We start from the raw sequence: 14,787 nt of genomic DNA, 5'->3' as shown, positions 1-14,787 counted from the left end.
GCCAAAAACGGGAAAGTGGAGAAAAGTAGACCCCTACTATCGGATTCCGCACACGGGCATGTGCAAATTCGCTGGTAACTTTCGTCCGTGTCAGAAATGGGTATGTGCAATTTTGCTAATGGTAACTTTCACCCGCGTCACACACTGGTAAATGCGTTATACGGTTGAATATTCTACGTTCATTTTGACTCATCAAATAAAATCAAAATGAAAAAATGCATTAACTACTAAAACAAAAATATTCGTAATTGAGTAATACTTATTTTTTATTTTATACTTTCCCCCTGAAGTCCCTCGCACCTATCGTTTGTACGGTGTAAGTAATACTGAGGGTGTCCTCCCAGTTTCGCAGATAAGAAATTTGCGTTGAAAACGTTGAAATATTAGTTTGCAATCGACAGAGTATCTTGAGACATATTTTTGGCGCAGAAAGTAAATACTTTTTGACCTAGTCCGTCCGTTATAGAGTTTTAGGTCGTACAATGTAGTCTGCCGAAATTTTAAGAAAAGAGCCAAATCTATAGACTTGGCGAGAAATTGATCATGCAATTTCACCGTCTGCATCCATCTACAAATCGCATGAAAGATTCTTCCATTACTCACTGAAACTTGCTTAATTTGGCGATATTTCTTAAAATTTCGTCAAACTTTGAGATTTTATAATTTGATAACGGGGACGTAAGAGCAAATAATTTATGCACCCAGAAACAAGTTTTACAATGCTCTTTCGAAACTACTTTTTAATTTTTTTTTTTCATTATTATACTACTGTGCGGTTTCTGGCAAGATAGTTGACAGTTATTTCATTTACCGGACATAGAAGATGCGGAGTGCCACCTCTAGCTCTATTCGTAACTCGATGGATTCTTTCAATCTTTCAGTATCAAAAATACAATTTTGGTGCTGTTCATTTCTTTGAAAAAAGGCTTTATATTTCCTCCGTATGTGACAATGTTAAACGATTTTGAATTGTTGAAAAAGAACCTTAAAAATTACCAACTGTAAAAAAAAGGTTACAAGTTGTTCTTCGTCAAAAGTAGTCTTTTTCAACTAAGTTTGTTCGAAAAACATCCGTCTTTTAGTTCACAATTTACATATGCCTTACATTTCCCCGTAGGAACTAATGCTAAATGGTTTTAAATTGTTCAAATCAAAATATGAAACATGGAAATGAGGTGTCGTGGCTGAGGGATTTTAAACAAAAAATATTTGTTCAAATTCGACTACTGACCTCAAAAGTTGTTACCTAGGGAAGGGGGTGGAGAGAGGGGGGTTTTAGGCAGACCAATAGAAACTCATTTCCCCATTTCAATGCCTTACTTTCGAATTATTTATTTTTCAATGTTTATTTCATTATTCAATTTAATTTTGACCCTATTTTTTGTTTTTTAACAAAAATTTTTGCAATACAACCACCTTTTTTTTCTGTTGTTTTTTTTTTCTTTTTTTTCTCTTTCAAACTTTAATGGAAAGTACGGTGTGAAAGACCATTTCAGTATTGTAATTGAACTGGATGACGAGTCGATGATAAAACTTTCATCTATAATCAAACCATGATTCCTTTTTTTTTTTTTTTTTTTTTTTTAAGAACAATCAACATTTTAAAAAAAAGTTCTAATAATATTTTCTGAAAACTAGTGACATGTCTTCAAACCATACTGTTTTCACGAAAAAAAACAAAAAAACCTCTTTTAAATTAAAGCTATTATATCCTTTTCACAAAAAGTGAATTGCTCTAAACTCGAGCATTTGTGACAACCTTCACCAAGAATAATGGACATTCATCTTAATTGCTTTTTTTCTTGGGAAAAACTTTCTTTTAAAGTGTTCAGCTCACGTATTGGATTTCCGACCAGTTCCTTTCTTCAGACGCCGTGACGTCAAGTTCAGGTAGCTAAAGGTCATGGAGAAAGTTTCACGGGGAGGCGGGGCCGAACTTGGAACAACCTGGTTTCCTTCTAAGAAGCTCCCCTCTATAAAAAGGGTGCACGGTGCTCTTGAGCATCATCACTGGACATCATCCTACATTAGGACAAGAGTCTGAACTCATTTCACTTGATTTCATCATGAACAGAATTGTGGTGAGTAGTTTTTTTTTTTTTTTTTTGTTTCGAAGGAAAATCACCAGGAGTTCTATCGAGGTGGCAGATATGAAGTTTCTGGAATTTAAATTAAATTAAAGATTTATCAAGATTTTATAATTTTAGTCTCCGATGTTTTAAAACTGTTGTGGAAGTGATTATTCGATTTATTTCGTTGAGGAGACGAGATAGAATTCTTCCTCTCGTTGAGACTTTCAGCTTTATTATTAGTAAAGATAAAGAAAGTCACGATTCAGTGACAGTTTCGAACCTTACTTTACCCTGTCATAGATATCCATGAGTGGTCGTCATAGTTTTCAAATATAATATTAATGTTTAAAAATTTGGTTTTAAATAGTTTTGTTTATTTATTTGTTCATTTATTATTATTACTTTCAATTTTTCAATGGATAGTAGGCGAAAAAATTGTATCGCATAGAAAATAAAATTGTCAGTGAAGAATTACTTGCTGTATTAAAAAATTAGCTTGGCAAAATTATGCTGCAAACTTTTTTTTCTTTTTTTCAAAATTTGAAAATTTTTCGGGCATTATTTTATGTATTATTTCTATTTTTTCTGCATTGGGCATCCACGAAGAAAATCGTGAAACAAATAATTTGAAATAGATTATTTTCAACAGAAAAGAAAAGCAAAAACAGGAAAAGAAAAAACTTTAACTTGATTGTAGAAAGTATAAAGTCCGATACAATGGGGTTGTTTCCTTCAGTCAAAAGTACTACTTTTAGTCACGGAAATGGATAGAATGAGTAAAAAAAATAACAATGATCCAGAAAATACTTTTTCCAGAATTTCCAGTATTTTATAATTAAAAAAAAAAAAAGAATATAGAGGAAGATAGAAAAAATAACTTAGCCTATTTCTGTCGTCGTGGTTTTCTGCTTCTTCATACTATTTGCTTAAACTGCTGTTTTTTTATAATAAAGTTTGCAACATAAATTGATATTTTAATGTTTTGTGACAAATTTGATATTCTCTCTTTCTCTCTCTCTCTCTCATTTAAATTTTAACTTGAACTTTAACATTTACAACTTTATATTTAGGCGCTAAGTTACAAAATGAATGTAGAAATAATTATTCTTCTGCTTCTGCAAAAAAGCTGGATTTCGTCCCTTATATTTTCTTTTTCAGCAATTTCGTTTTCTTCAATTGTGAAATCTAAAAGCTCATCATCGTCATCCATTTCAGCATCAAAATATTTAGCCGTCTCTTTCATTCTGCTAAAAAAAGACATAACTTGTTCTTGTGTTAATATTCTTCTGGACTAAACTTTTTCTTATCCTGAACAGTCAAACATCCCATTATTTTTACAACATTATGTGCTATACATTTATTCCTTATTTTTCCTTTGTTGAAGCACTCAAGAGGAAATGGGGTTGTTTCCTTCAGTCAAAAGTAATACTTTTTGTCATTGAAATTGATAGAATAAGCAAAAAAAAAAAAAAAAAAAAAAAAACATGGACCCAGAAAATACTTTTATTTCACCAACAGTTATTTTTTAATTAATTTTTTAAAATGTCCGATTTTGAAAACAAGGCGTGGTCCTCATGACGTCACAAATGATGCAATTTGGCGCATCTTACTTTCGCGTTTGCACGTTATGATAATGAAGCAGCGAATTAAAATTGCGCTCTACGCTTCCTATCAACCATATCGTTGCCAATACACGTGAGTAAAGATGCGAATTAAATATTTTTCTCCGTGAATGCAACACTGAATGGCATTTCATCATTTGTGATGTCACACGACAGAAACGTAAACAATAAAAACGCACCGATTTAAGTAATTTTTTAAAAATATTAAACTTAACAAATTATTTAAAAATGGTCAGATCCTATATTTTTAAGCATGCTCTTTCAGAAAAAAATACTTTAAAAATTTTGGAAACGACCCCGTTCTGAATAGAGTCATCCGCATAATTTTGTGAGAAAAGAGTTTTTCTTTCAAATTTTGTAAAAAAAAAAAAATATTGCTCTGTTTTATGGCAGAAAATACATTAAGCGTCATGAAAATAATTGTGATAAATAAGTTTGAAAAATGATGAAGAGAAGGAGATGTTTAAAATTAGAAACTCTGTTGCAATATGTGCAATATGTTTCGTTTTTTTGCGATTCAATAAGTTTTCTTCTTATTCGTCTTTTTTTTTTTTGAATTTTCCTCATTTTGTTTCTTATCTTGTTTTATTTCGTCATTTACATATTTTGAGACAAATATGTTACCATCAGCCAGGTGCTTGGTTAAAATAAGGTTCGAATTGCTGAAAGGAATTAATACCATGCATATACAGTCGGTATTTGTCATATACAGAGACTCCCAAAAGTGTTCGCACACGTACGAGTTTCAATGAAATAGAACCCTATCCACTGGTTAGATTTAATCTTTCGGAATAGGTACTTAATTATAAGATCTATGATCAATTTCCAACAAAACTACATGAAATGTTTTTAAAAATATTAAAACTTAATTTTTTGAAAATCAAAAACCAAAAAGTGCCAAAAATATAATCTCACAAAAATTATCGAACACTTTAAAGAATGTCTATATATTATTGAACTATCCGCACAACGATGCCCGTGCTAAAAATTTAATAGAAGTCCGTTGAATAAAAAAAAAAAAAAAATGATAAAAACAATTGACGCCCTCTCCCCCTCTGATGTGAAATGATCGTTTTTCTTTTCATAAAATGCGTACACACCTTTTCAAAAAAAAAAAAAAATGTTAAAAAAACTATTAATGTTAAAAAAAACTATTAAAGTTTCTTTGTAATTTAAAACTTTTCGTCAAATCATTAAATTAGATCTACAGTTGCTTTAAAATTCTATTTAGCGAGTGATTTTACTGCAATTTAAAATATTTCGCCAAATAAACAAAAAAAAAGACATCAAATAATATCTTTCAAATGTAAAAAATAGTTCCGCAACTCTATTTTTTATCGCCAAACTGGCCCAGCAACTACGCTAACATAATCCATTCGTCTAACGAAAAAAAAAAAAAAACAAAAAACATTCAGTGGAACACGTGAAATACACCGCCAGCTCAGTCCTTTCCAGCAGAGGACTGCAATTTCGGGGAAATGACCGAGCTGGCGGTGTATTTCACGTATTTCTGCTTTAGCCCTGGCAATAGGGCGGTAATTTACTGAATATCCAGTGGAACATTCAAAAATCACTGTCAGAAAAAAGAAGAAAAATGAAGTCAAAAAAATGAAATATATTAAACTGCATGAGAGAAAATTGCAAAAGTTCATTGCAAAAATAAAAATAAAGCCTACAAAAACACATTATTGCACTAACTCACTTTTTATTTACGTCTAAATGGTTTTTTCGGATTAAGCAAAGTCCCGATTAATGAGGGTTTACAGTACTAAAGTTGTTTCTGCAAAGAAATTAACTTTTGAATTTAAGTAACACAATTGAGACAGTGAGAAGCAAAGGGATGTAAGTGGACATTTTCAAGTTTTGAGTAAAACACGTTTGAAGATAGTATCCTAGGTAGACTTTCATTGAATTTTTTTCTAAATCATGCTGCATAGCAGCAACTACCAGGACTACTAGTACCATCTCTTGCCCCAAGACAGACGAGAGGTTCACCTAACATGTGTACTGGTTATCTCCAAATTTTTAATTTTGCCACTTACATCCCTTTGCTTCTCACTCTGCCTCAATTGTAAGTTTCTTCATACCTTTAGCAAAGTCTGCTCGGTGTGGGAATTCTTTGGCGTTCATCATTGCCAAAAATTCTTCGTCTCATTTGTTTCTCATGAAGGACTTATACTACGGGATCATGGTACGATACTTTACTGAGACGTTCTGTTTACTCATAAACATGGATAATTTTCAATATAAAATAAAAATATACGTTTGAAATAATCAAATCTTTTCTAATCGCTAAGCAAACATTGTTACCACTGTAAACAGCCAAACGATAAAATTGGTGTTGCCACTTTTCAGCGAAATACATAAAATAAAAAATCAATGGAGTTTTTGATAAACGCAATTAAGGAAGTCATTTACTCTTGTTCGATGAAAAAATTATAAGAATTCTAACCCAAATAAATTTAATTAAAGTCTTTTCAGACAAAGAACTGTAGTTTTTGTTGAAGTAAGTCCAATAATTTGGCAATCAATGTCCATGATTTCTGAGGTTTATAGGAATCAATTTTTGATATACGAAAAAGATCTGAGCTTCCAAGCGGCAGATACAGGAAGACGAGTATGTGCTACCGTCAAAGTTGAATACCGTTATATCTAAAAATAATTAGATATTTCATTAAATAACTGAAGACGCTAGTTAAAGTATATAAAATTATTGAACCAGGTTCTCTCTCTCTCCAGTTGTTTTTAATCATTTTTGAACAACATATAGCTGCTTTTAGTGATTGCAACACCGGTATACCGAATACCAGTATTTCGAGCAATTTTACTATTTCAAAATACCGGTATTTGCTGAGGTGAAATTTCCGGTATTTTTGGAATTCGCTGGAAATAATAAATAGTTTCAATTTAAAAATATTCAATTGAACTTATTAAACATCTACTTATATTTTAAATGTTCATTTCTTTTTCCATGATACAGAACCAAAATCAATCTATTGATGAAAAAATTTGGCTTTAAAAGCACGAACTAAACATTAAACAAAAGTAGAGGAAAGATTGCAAAATGATATTGTCATTACTAGAGGGTGAGATAACTCGCATTTTTGTGCTGTTTTGTGCACTATGTTTTCATTTTTTCCATTTTCCTTATCACTGACTTTTTCTTTTGTGAAAGTTAATTCCGAGTGTAATTTTGAATGAATTTGTCCTATGAACAATTTATTCCAACCATAAATTGCAGTAATAATTTATGGTTTCTTTTTTAATTATTTTTCGCAACTGTACTAAATTTTGACAAAAAATTTTCTTGTTAGCATAACAAATGCTAATTTGTCTTTGTACCTTGGAAATACCTTGAAAAAAGTCCCTTGAAAATTAGTATTAAGGTAAAGCATAATCAATTGAAACATATTTTCAGATATTTACACACTTTAATAGTAAAGAATTTTGAAAAGAAAGCGAAAGCGACTAAGAGAAACTAACAAGATCAGATTTAAAGAAGTTTATCGTAAATTTCAAACCCAAGGGCAAATAAATACACACAAACCTCTCCTGCTCAAAAGGAAAAGATGTTAATACTTGAAAAGTATCGTGTCTTGGAAAGATATTACAACAAACTATTAATTTAAAAGATAATAATAATCATTTTAACAACACAAAAGAAACACAACACACACAGAAAAGGATTTATATAAAAATAACATGCAAGAGAACGAATGATTTGAAGATGAAGAACTTATATACAATTAGAGAAGATGTATTGTGCCTTTGTTAGCAGTTTTATTATAAAATTTGTTCCTTCTTCTTCTTCTTTTTTTTTTTTTTTTTTGTCACAATACGTTGTCAAAATAATACAATTTTTGAACAAAATTATGAAATGTGGCAACGGAACAATATGTTTTCAAGCATTTTTTTGAGAAATTTCAAATACCGGTATTCCGGTATCACGTTTTAAAAATACCGAATTCCGGTATTGCATTTTTGGTCCTTTATTGCAATCCCTAGCTGCTTTGCAATGACGTGTGTATGTGTGTATACTTAGTGGGGTCGTTTCCGAAATTTAAAAGTATTTTTTTCTAAAACAGCATGCTTAAAAACATAGGATTTAACCATTTTTTAAATAATTTAACAAAGTTTTTTTAGCAATTATTTTAATCGGTGCGAAGATAGATTTTTGTGCTTCTGCACATGACATTACAAGTGATGAAATGCCACTCACTGATACCATTATTGTACAGCGCAAATTATCATAACATGTAACTGCGGTTGACAGCAAAGCGTAAGCATTAAGTGCGTCAATGGAGTAGCGCGCCAAAGTACATCACTTGTGAAGACCACGCCTTTTTTCCAAAATCGGACAGTTAAAAAAAATTTAATAAAAAATAACTGTTGGAAAAATAAAAGTTTTTTCTGGCTCCATGATTTTTTTTTTGCTTATTCTATCAATTTCAGTGACTAAAAGTAGTACTTTTGACTGAAGGAAACAACCCCACTCCATTATTTTTAAACGTAGTTTTGACCAGTGATTTTCAACTTGTGGCCCCGCCAGAAATTTTCATGTGGTAAACGAACAGTTAGCGAAAATTAATCTACATGATGATTTTGCAGCCGTAATTAAATTTATCGACGAAAGCTTTTGGATTCATCTCATTTTCACCGAATATAATTGCCATGAAAATATTATGTCTACTGTTTGTGGTCCGCTTCAGAGCCGGAAAGATACCAAGTAGTATTCAATGGTGAAAAGGTCGAGAACTACTGGCTTGGAAGATGTTTTTGTTACTCTTTTCAGAAATAATAAATTATGTATCATCTACTATTTCTTTTTGTTTATCAATGAATCATCCGCATTAGGGATAATACATATATATTTCAAGAGATTTTAGCAATTCACGATCAATTCATTCACAAAACAACTTTGAAGGTGTTTTTTTTTTTTTTTTTGAGCAATCACGATTGCTTATTGCTTTCATTTGACTGTTTTGAGGTTTTGAGGTCCTATCATTTTATTTTCCCTCCAGCACCCACTGCAGCATCACCTTCGACCGGCCGTCTCACGATGCTGCTCCTCTAGCGAAAACCGTCTCCAAGTTGAGTCAATATCCTACACTTACACGCATACATACACGCACGTGCACACACACACACGGAAACATATATACACACATCCATACGCCTTAACACACACACACAAACACATACACACACACGAATACATACACGCACGTGCACACATATACAAACACCTATACACACATACATACGCCTGCACACAGACACAAACACATATGCCTACACACATACACATACCCCCTACACACAAACACACATACCCCCCCCTCCACACGTAAACACACACGCCTACATACACACATAGACTCTTATTGCGAAAAACATAATTTGAATTCAAGAGGTCAAAATTCAAATTATTATTATTATTAATTTTTTTTAACGTTCTGTTACCAGTTTATTTCATAACTAGGAACAGAATAACTAGGTAAAGGATGATTTTTTTTAATCCAATTATGTGCTTTAACTTATTTGTCCAGTAATTTCATGAAATACTTAGGTTTTAATGAAATAACTGAGTAAACAAATATTTCTTATAATAAAAAAATATTTTTCTATTTTTGTATATTTTCACAAATTTTATGTAATTTGGTCCATGGTACATGATGCTCGTGTACCTTGAGATAGACCTCTTGTACTTGCTTAGCTGCATAACTTACGTTGTATTCAAGTTTATTGGACCCACTTTCACTCAATTTTCTTAAATGCCTAGTAATGGTTGACCTGCTCACTTTGAATACTTTTTCGGCCTCTCTAAAAGTCATTTTTTTGTGAGGATCATTACTTCATACTGCTTCAATAGCATTTTGCAATGCCTCAACATCTACTGGATCTCTCTTGATGCCAGTTTTACTTCGAGGCATGATAAAATCCTACCTAAAAAAAAAAATAATCACTACAACCTATTGTACCTATTGTACCTTGATCCAGTGGTTCAAGGTACAAGATGGAGCTTGGTTTCAAGGTACACGAGTGTGCATGTTTATATAAAAGTGACTAAACAGCTACGTAAAAAGTAAAGACTAAATGTTGAATACACTTACCGAGAGACAGGCAATAGATTAGTCAATCAGTTGGGTAACACTAGTCTTTAAAAGTCCAATTTCATTTAAGTAACACTGGAATTATTTAGTTTTGTTAGCACTAATAACAAAACAATCACTGTCCACGTTAAAGCTGGAGTTTCAACCGACAACTCACTCTGGCAGGTGGAGGGACTGTCATGGCTGACATAGTACCGTGATTCCTCACTTGGTAAAAGCGCTAGCTGATTAGAGTGCATGGCGCAAGGTACACCATGGTCAAGGTACAACAGTCTCCCTCTGGAATCCAGAACGTGTTTCTTTAAACTTCTAAAAAAAAATCGTTTCCGCTGATACTGCCGTTTACCTGCACACGAGAGCAACTTAAATTTTACAACACTAGTTTCTCAAAATTTGGTTATTTGATTCGGGACAAAAATACAACTCGCAGTTCTAAAGCTTGGACACACCATCTAGCGGAGATTTAAGAAATTACTCAAACAGGTAAAACACTGCAATTTTGTTCGGACAAGGCAGATACCTGGTTGGACAGGTGTAAGCGAGAGGCTTTTTGTTTTACCTCTTTCAGACAGCAGCACCTCTTACACGTTTTTTGAATTGCGAATAAGTTTAAGTTTAATACAGTTTAGCAATTAACTCTTTCTGTTTACAGGCTTTTCTCTTTCTCTGCACGATCGCCGTCGCCGCTGCTGGTGGACTTTACGGAGGATATGGTGGAGGATACGGTGGAGGATATGGCGGTGGCTACGGTAAAGGATACGGTAGCTACGGAGGTTACAGAGGCGGATACGGAGGATACGGTGGTTACGGAAAAGGAGGATACAGTAGCGGCTTGTACGGAGGTGGCCTCGGTTATGGCAAAGGTTACGGAGGTGGTTACTACGGTGGACATGGCGGCGGATTAGGTGGATATGGTCTTGGAAGTTACAAGGGTTATGGAGGCTACGGAGGTTATGGAAGTTATGGTGGAGGTCACTATGGTGGAGGACACTACGGTGGAGGATATGGAGGATATGGTCACAAGGGTTGATTTTGATCTTTTTAGGTAAGAATTGCTGCAAACGTTTTTCTACTGTTTTTCGAATTTTTTTTCATTTTCTACCAAAAACGGGGAAAAAGAGAGGAAAAAACAAACAAAAAAATTCGCGCTTTTGTACAAACATTTTGCAAAAACTTCTCATTTTCGAATGAGAAGTGATTTTCTTTTAATCTCGGAACGAACGCGAAAGCGGGGTAGAATTTTTTTTTCTCCCGTATTTAAAACTTTTGCACGTCAATAATTGGCTTTCATGTATGATGTAAGGATTTCGTAAAACTACTGCCAAAAACACTTATTTTTTAATTCAAAAATTTCTCAATAGTACTGTATGGTTATAATATTTTATCATTTTTTAAAATTTCTTTTGAAGAAGTAATATAACTTTAGTACATAAGTTTTTAAATTTTTATTGAAGTGCTAAAAAATTTAGCAAAAAATTATAGCAGCTGTTTATTGCGTTGCTTAATGTTGTGTCTTCATGCATTGCAATATATTTCGTCCTTAGATATTATGTCCAGAAAATATGATCGAACATTTAAACGAAAAAATGAAATCATTTTAAGAAGTGGTCTGAATACACTGCGTAAAAATGCAGCACTGGTAAGCAGAGTGATACTACAATAGAACGAAACATCCGTGAAAAATTACCTGATTTCAATGAGGTTGTTTCCATCAATCAAAAGTATTACTTTTAGTCACTGAAGTTCATAGAATGAGCAAAAAAAAAAAAAAAAATAAAATAAAATAAATGAATGAATAAAAAATAAATAAATAAATAATAATAATAATAATAACATGGAGCGGGGAAAATCTTTTATTTAAAATCTTTTATTAACTATTTTTTAAAATGTCCGATTTTTCAAATAAGGCGTGGTCTTTATGACGTCACAAGTGATGAACTTTGGCATGCTACTCCACTGGCATGCTGCATGCTTACGCTTGTTGTCTACTGCGTTTCCAGGTAATGATAATCCAGAAGTAAATTAAATAATGTGCTCTGCGCTAATGGCATCAGTTAATAACAGTTCATCTTTTGTGATGTAATGCCCAGAAGCGGAAAAAATAAAATTGAATCTGCCCACCGATTAAAATATTTTTAAAAAATATTAAACTTTGTCAAATTATTTAAAAGATTGTTTAATTGTGTTAATTGTTTAAAAAATCGTCAGATTCTATGTTTTCAAGCATGCTCCTTCAGAAAAAAAAACTTTTAAAACTTCGGAATCGACACCATTGCTATAAAAAATGTGTCTTTAAAAGTAGCCATTTTTATCGCTTAAATATACGACTTTTGCTTTTTGCCTTACTCATTTGGTGTTAGGACCAGTGTTGTTATACTCTACACCAAAAACTTTTAGCATTAATCGTGAGGAAATTTAGGGTAGACGGAGCAGCGACATAGTGTACAAACGGAAAACAAATTGTGTACACTTGTTTCTGGCTTACAAGGAGACCTTCATCAGTACATTAAGGTCTGAGTTTCGAAATAGAATCATGTAGAATAATTCCGAAGTTGTCAACAGTATATGCTGAAAAAGAGGTTTCTTGAGTTTCCGAAACAAGTATGCAAGTTTTTTCGCAGTTTGTGTGTTCTAATATCTTTCTCCTTACTCGACAGTTATCTTCTTGCATTTCTCTTGAATCAACTTGAAACGGAAGATACTTTTAAAAAATAAAAGTTTATTAAAGGAAATTGCTCCAAAAATGATGTAAAAGTAAAAATTATGCATTAGTAAACGATTCCCTAACGTCAGGAGACCCAAAATAAAATCTTGAATAGCTGAAACTCTGTGTTAACCTTTTGATTTCTTTTCTTTCCAATTCATGAATTAAGCTATAATCTATTGTTAAAAAAAAAAAAAAAATGAGATCTTTCATCTGATCTGCCCGTCATCTTGCTCCCGATTTCCCTATCTCTATTTTTTAGTACAGTTGATGCACAACTATTTCCACACTTCAATTTCACAATATTGCAATATTTTCTCGTAATCTTGGCATGAATGCCAACATTATCACAAAGCCTACACACTTTATCACAGACATTCTTGATCTAACTATCTTTCGCTTCACTTCGGTTCGAAACTATAGTGGTTAGTAAAGGTAAAGCAAATCTTTGACGCAAAAAAATACATTAATAGAAAAAGAAACACCTGTTTCGAGGTCTAGATAGAACGTCCCCTTCTTGAAGACAAGACGCAATATGACATTTTTCTTGTGATTTTTGAAAGTAAAACTCGAACACGTATCGCATTGACTAAAGGATTCTCTAAATGCTTGTTTAAAAGGTGTTTTTGCAATATTTGCGTCATAACTTTGTTTTCTAATTATTACTATTTAAATATATGTACACAGTCCCTGTATTAAGTAAATTGACACATTTTGTGTAATGCATGAATGAAACTCAAATTTTTAAATTTCTCATGTTTTTCTTTTCAGTGAATAATTGTGCTCTGATTGTACTGGAAATGCCAAAATCATTACTCATGGAAACCGAAAAAGAGAAAAGTCTAGTTTTGCACATTTTGTGAAAATATGTGAAAGTGTGAAATAAATGTTTTCTTTTTTTTTTAACATGCTTGGTTTGTTGTTTATTATGCTTTTCTGTTTAGGCAAACACATACACACACACATTTACATAACAAAAACTTCTGCATAGTTTCTCAAATTTTAATTTTTCGTGGGTATCAATTCATGTTTTATATTCAGTTATTAAGTGTTTTTCTGAATTGCTTTGATGATGTAGGTACAAATAAAATGAAAGTATGTAAAAATCCTATTGTAAGATGAACGAGGAAAATTATTTTAATGAAATCAATGAATACATAGCACGACATAATAGAGAGCTTAGAAACATTTTTGGCAGTAAAATTAAAATATCAATACATTTACATAGACATATTACCAAAAAAAAAAAACATGTATTCAAAGTTTTTTGAGCGCAAAAAAGAAAAAAAAATCAATACCCGATTTCTATGACCATTTTATGCTATAAAAGTTTTGAATTGTGATAAAGCAATTGTAAAAAATACCTGAAATGGAAATACTACAAAAATACTCCAGTTGAAAAAAGTAAAGGCAATGTTTTATCTTTCATGTTTTAACGAAACATGATTCCATCCTGAAGAATAAAGTTTTCTCCCTCTTGATTCAAAAATTTAAAGTTTTCCTCTCTTTTCCTGGGGTCCGAAAAATGCCCCTGACATTTCCAGGTGGGTTGAAACAAGGGAGTCTAAAAAGAGGGCTTCCTGGTTGAAACTCTGATTTACAGTGCTGGTCAAATTATTAGACGAAAGAGTTTTTTTTTTTTTTTTGTAAACTATTTGTACTAAAATACTATTTATTTTACTGTTAAAGTGCAGTACATAATGTACACTGATTATTACGTTATTTTAGCATAATTTGCAGGTGGCAGCACTGTCTGCTTTGTTTACGTTCTCTGTTTATCTATACCTACCAGGAACATACCTCAATCAGCTTAAACATTTCACTAGTTCTTTTTATTAGTGTGTTCTGTTATATTTAAAGTTAGTTTTAGGTAATTAGTGAGTATGTGTATGTGAGTATATATAATAGTGAGTATAAACAATTTTTTACCTCCTTTTTTAAAAGTTAAGAATTTGTATAAACCTTGTGAAAAGTATGCCAAAAAGACTTAAAATGCTCATCAAGAACAAGTTAATGCATACTAAGTATTAGATAATTATTTCACTGTTCGTTAATGTGTCTATAGTTATGTAGTCAATAAAGAATTTGCTTTTAAAACAGTCAGTCTAATAATTTGGACAGCACTGCAAATTATCATATCACTTCTTTCAATTTGTGAAAACAACTTTACTCTTTTTTTATCCATGGAAAATCTGCACCATTTTTAATCTTTACAATCACTACAACTATAAAAATGTGATATCCAGAAGTTTCACAGAAGCTCATTATATGAGTGA

General features: G+C 32.1%; 1 protein-coding gene across 1 annotated transcript; it reads left to right on the top strand.

Moving 5' to 3' along the window:
• Positions 1–1,961: 1,961 nt before the first annotated feature.
• On the top strand, positions 1,962–13,421 carry LOC129221394 (neuropeptide-like protein 31). The gene is made up of 3 exons (XM_054855865.1): positions 1,962–2,081; positions 10,460–10,852; positions 13,283–13,421. The coding sequence occupies exons 1-2, from the start codon at positions 2,067–2,069 to the stop codon at positions 10,835–10,837; spliced, it is 393 nt and encodes a 130-aa protein (XP_054711840.1). The 5' UTR covers positions 1,962–2,066; the 3' UTR covers positions 10,838–10,852; positions 13,283–13,421.
• Positions 13,422–14,787: the final 1,366 nt, after the last annotated feature.

This window comes from Uloborus diversus, chromosome 4 (genome assembly GCF_026930045.1).
Source record: "Uloborus diversus isolate 005 chromosome 4, Udiv.v.3.1, whole genome shotgun sequence".
In the NCBI taxonomy this organism is placed as follows: domain Eukaryota; kingdom Metazoa; phylum Arthropoda; class Arachnida; order Araneae; family Uloboridae; genus Uloborus; species Uloborus diversus.
Note: the sequence above shows the minus strand (reverse complement) of the source record. Positions and strands in the feature narration are given on the sequence as shown.